The sequence below is a fragment of the Limulus polyphemus genome, unplaced genomic scaffold (assembly GCF_000517525.1).
Source record: "Limulus polyphemus unplaced genomic scaffold, Limulus_polyphemus-2.1.2 Scaffold8408, whole genome shotgun sequence".
NCBI classification, from domain to species: Eukaryota; Metazoa; Arthropoda; class Merostomata; order Xiphosura; family Limulidae; genus Limulus; species Limulus polyphemus.
The window spans coordinates 18,915-23,974 of NW_013674018.1; the positions used below are offsets into that span (position 1 = coordinate 18,915).

Below are 5,060 nucleotides of genomic sequence, written 5' to 3' on the forward strand. Positions count from 1 at the left end.
AATAATGTTAATAGATAAACATCCTCTAGTTCTATTATTACACCACAGTAACATTTATAAACAAACATCCTCTAGTTCTATTATTACATCACAATAATGTTAATAGATAAACATCCTCTAGTTCTATTATTACACCACAGTAACATTTATAAACAGGCATCCTCTAGTTCTATTATTACATCACAATAATGTTAATAGATAAACATCCTCTAGTTCTATTATTACACCACAGTAATATTTATAAACAGGCATCCTCTAGTTCTATTATTACATCACAATAATGTTAATAGATAAACATCCTCTAGTTCTATTATTACACCACAGTAACATTTATAAACAGGATGTCTGTTTATTAACATTATTGTGATGTAATAATAGAACTAGAGAATGCCTGTTTATAAATGTTACTGTGGTGTAATAATAGAACTAGAGGATGTGTTAATAGATAAACATCCTCTAGTTCTATTATTACACCACAGTAACATTAATAAACAGACATCCTCTAGTTCTATTATTACATCACAATAATATTAATAGATAAACATCCTCTAGTTCTATTATTACACCACAGTAACATTAATAAACAGAATGTCTGTTTATTAACATTATTGTGATGTAATAATAGAACTAGAGAATGCCTGTTTATAAATGTTACTGTGGTGTAATAATAGAACTAGAGGATGCTTGTCTGTGTTACTGTGTTTCTGTCTAGTCTATGTTACTGTATTTCAGTGTGGTCTGTGTTACTGTGTTTCTGTCTTGGTCTGTGTTATTATTTTGCTGTTTGTTCTTTGTTACTGTATTTCTGTTTGGTCTGTGTTATTGTGTTTTTGTTGTGACGATAGAAAACTTTAAATTCACTTTCCCTGTCTTGAGATAGCTGTTTTACTATAGCTTGTAACTACTAAAATCATCACCATCTACTCACAGTCTCAAATAATGGAACTCTATCATAACATCACCAGTCATCTGCAAACCTTAGCACCTAAAAAGAACACATTAAAAGGGAAGAAGGAACAGCTGGAACTACAGCAAAACGATCTTCAGCAAATGGTGGACAACTCTGTAAGTTTGATGATGAACTAAAAGTAGATTACCAATTGCTTTGTTACAGGACTTATCTATAATATAAATTAAATCAAATTTATGAGATTTGCTTTCATTATTAATATTATTTATAATAAGATTAAAGCTTTTTTGGCATAATCCTTTGATTAGGAAGAGCTATATCTAATGTTCGATAAGGGTTAATTCTTTTAGGGGCCAGATCCCAAATTTTGTTAACATAATGTTTTTTTTAACTAAACAGTATTGGTTATTGAAATGTTACAGTTTGTTTGTACAATGTGGTAAAATGTTCTTATTGACCAGTAGCTCCTTACTGGTATCCAGCTAGACCAGAAGCTCCTAACTGGTATCCAGCTAGACCAGTAGCTCCTAACTGGTATCCAGCTAGACCAGTAGCTCCTAACTGGTATCCAGCTAGACCAGTAGCTCCTAACTGGTATCCAGCTAGATCAGTAGCTCCTAACTGGTATCCAGCTAGACCACAAGCTCCTAACTGGTATCCAGAAGATCAAGAGCTGCTAGAATTTTATTCTAAGGTTTAAATCTAGAATTTTATTCTAAGGTTTAAATCTAGAATTTTATTCTAAGGTTTAAATCTAGAATTTTATTCTAAGGTTTAAATCTAGAATTTTATTCTAAGGTTTCTTACAATTATAAAATCTAGTTTTAATAATCCAAAAGTTGTATCTGATCAATTCACTCCTGAAAAAAATGACAACTGTGTGAGAAACTAGTAGTTGTACACAGAAGTAGGTGAGTTGGCTCTGTTGTAGAGTTGTGGATTTTGGAGTTGGTTCAAATATGTGTGGTACCACAAAATATTTAAACTGTGGATGCGTTATAAAAGCAAAAGTCAATTACTTCATGTGTGTGGTGTGAGGTAGGTTGCTGCTGACTGGCTAATTTCACTTAGTAGCTTTGCAATACAAGAAAAAGTAGAAACACAAATGTACACAGCTAATAGACAAGAACATTAAATCTGTCGTTTGTATAATGAATTTTATGAACTTGTATTGACTATTATATTATGATATCATGACTATTATTTTATGGTATCATGCCTTGAAGTTTACAAATATTGCTGTAAACAGTGGCATAACCAAAAAAAAAAAAGCTGAAACACCTTTAGTTACAGTTTTCTTTTAATTCATTTAACCAATAAAAAACGTTTTAAAATATTTTGGTTCAAAAATATAATATTTTTCTTCTTTAATTTATTTTAATATGGTCTGAAGTCACTTGAGGAAAAATTTACTTTATATTGTCAGTTAACAGAATAAATAATTAAGATGTGAACAGGACTCGCATCTAATCTATGAAGATCAATAATGTAGGTCAATAATGCACTGAGGAACAAGCTGAATGATCTTCTAACTGCTGGAGTTGTGACCAGCACGGATGTCACTTGGCCAGAAATGTTGAAGAAAGCTCAAGACATGGTTCACTTGTATTCGGAGCTGATTTATCAGGTAACAGAAAATACTAATTTTTGTTTTCTCTTTAACTTACGTTTTTGTTTATATCTCAGCTTGCACAGTTTTTAATTTCTTAGTTTTAGTTACATCTGTTTGTTTGTTTAAGTACACATTTGATATTTTTTTTGTGTAATGAGGAAATCTGACAGTAATCTAAGTACTCTAAACCAGTACTAATTGTGTATGTTTTGATGCATTTCGACAAACATTTCGAACATTATAAGTTGATGAGAAAATCGAGAGAATGCAGTCCATTGCCAGCTGCTTTACAGGGTATGTTGTTAAGTGAAAAGTGTTACAATGGGCTATCTGTGTTCTGCCCACCATGGGTATTGAAATCCAATTTTTAGCAATGCTAGTACAAATTATAATTTGATGCAAGAGATGATGTGAAAGATATATTTGTTAAAGGAACTGATATGGATAAAAACTTGATTAGGACTAAAAGGATGGAAAACTTTCAACTCTATGATGAATTCAGATATAATACTTTGGAACTGTACCTGGCATTCCTTAGGAAATGTTTTAATAAGTCTTCAAATGAAGTGATCATATCTGGGGTTGGACCAGGTAAAGGTCTCAGCTTGAAGGTTAAAACGTTGTCCAAAACTCATACACAATGGTTTATAAAGAACATCTTTGTGGTTTTAATACTAAGTTTTCTTAGAGTACTTTGTTTTAACCATATTTTGGGCAGTTTATATTTGTACTGCAATTGAAAATAAGAAAGCTTATATTTGTACTCCAATTAAAAATAGAAAGTTTATATTTGTACTGCAATTAAAAATAGAAAGTTTATATTTGTACTTGTCTGTTAAATTAGGACATTAAAAATTAAAAAGCTTTCTATTGTCAGTGTACTTAGTTTGCAATTATATCTATAAATGCACACTGTTTTCTGCAGGACAATAAGTAAGAGTAAGGATCTCTCTCTGACTTTCAAAGAGGCATGATAGTGGGTGTCTGTCCAGCAGGAGCATCAGTATCTCAGGCTGTTTAAAAACATTTGATATCATTCTATCAACAGTGACATCTGCCACAAAGAAAATGTTTCATTGCCAATTACTGATGACTTACCAAAGGAAAAGACTACTTAATAGGTTTATGGGAAAAAAAACTTATTGTTTGATAATGATGCGCAGTATTACATCAATAACTTTTAATGGGAAAAGGACACTTGTTTATTATTATAAAAAAAAAATTGAATGGAGCATGATATTTTACTTGATAGTGTCCTAAGTTTTTAATTGTGTTCTATAATTTAATCAGTATTTTCTTTTTTTATTGTTAAGCTAAATGGGTCACTAAATACAGAATACATAATCCAAGATGGCAGTGGTGAAGCAGCTGTGGGTCAGTTGCTTAATGCTACCTTGAGCAGTTTGATAAAAGATTATGAAGATGAATTGAAGGTATTCATTTTTTGCATCTTCATATTTGAATGTTTTAAGACTATGCCAAATATTTTTTCTAATACAAAAACTGTAAGAATGATTGATCTAGTTAATTATACTGAAATGATCATGAATGTGATTTGATTTTCATTTGAGCATAGTTAATCTTTTAGACCATAAAGATTAGATTAAAATGGGACTTTTTCTGGTATTTTTGCACTGTGTACCATTGTTGATGCTACCTGTTAGATAAAATCATCACTCGGTAAAAATGTTAGGAAACAAAGAGACAACAATGTCGTTTTAATAATTTAAACTCGTATTGACCAGAGTTGGTACTGTATATCCCCCACCTATTTTCATGTTGACAATTACAACATGAACTTTTTCAGAGTTACTTGACAAATATCCACTGAATGATATGTTAATGTAATCATTTCTCAGATATCATTTTTCAGATTTGCTTGATGTACCATTACTTATAAACAATTGCATATTAAAATAGACAAATGTTAGGCCTAATGGTGCATACTTCTCAACCATTTTCTATTTTAGAATGATAACCTAAAAATTCATATTTTATAGTACTAGTATTTATTATATATCTTTATATTTACTACTACAGAAGATATAACAAAATAATGCTTGCTTAATTTGCTTGAAAACATGCATATTTAGTAGTACACTTCTTATTCTAGATTTAGGCTTAACTATAATCTTTCTTCCCACAGACCATGCAAGAAAATGTACACCATCTGTTAGTTCAATATTCCCAGTTGCAATCTGCCCAGGCAGCTACGGAATACAAATCAGATACAGCTTTGAGCAAGCTTTACTACTTGGAAAAACTAATTAGTAAGTTTGTATATATATTGTAGATACTGTTTATTTTGTAATGCCTTTATTACACCTATTTCTGTTGATTGTGCTGGTCAACATTTACATTTGTGTCATACAAGATCTGTATCTTAAAAATAATTGCTTTCTTATTACTGCTACCAGTATTCAGGTAATAAAATTCATAAACCAATATTGTTGATGAAATGATGAATGAAAGTGCACGATATAATGTAAATGAAATATTTTAACTAAGAGTAACCCATCACAGAAACAATAACACAGA

General features: G+C 30.7%; 1 protein-coding gene across 4 annotated transcripts in view; it reads left to right on the plus strand.

Annotated features, from left to right (window-relative positions):
- LOC111083165 (EF-hand calcium-binding domain-containing protein 14-like) overlaps positions 1-5,060 on the plus strand; it is a 21,884-nt gene that overhangs the window by 13,746 nt on the left and 3,078 nt on the right. For 2 of the 4 annotated variants that reach the window (XM_022379463.1, XM_022379462.1), the window contains exons 8-11: positions 895-1,065; positions 2,403-2,537; positions 3,836-3,955; positions 4,669-4,792. In XM_022379463.1, coding sequence (XP_022235171.1) covers positions 895-1,065; positions 2,403-2,537; positions 3,836-3,955; positions 4,669-4,792 — 550 coding nt within the window. The remainder of the gene's footprint in view (positions 1-894; positions 1,066-2,402; positions 2,538-3,835; positions 3,956-4,668; positions 4,793-5,060) is intronic. The other 2 variants (XM_022379465.1, XM_022379464.1) reach the window with 1 other exon arrangement.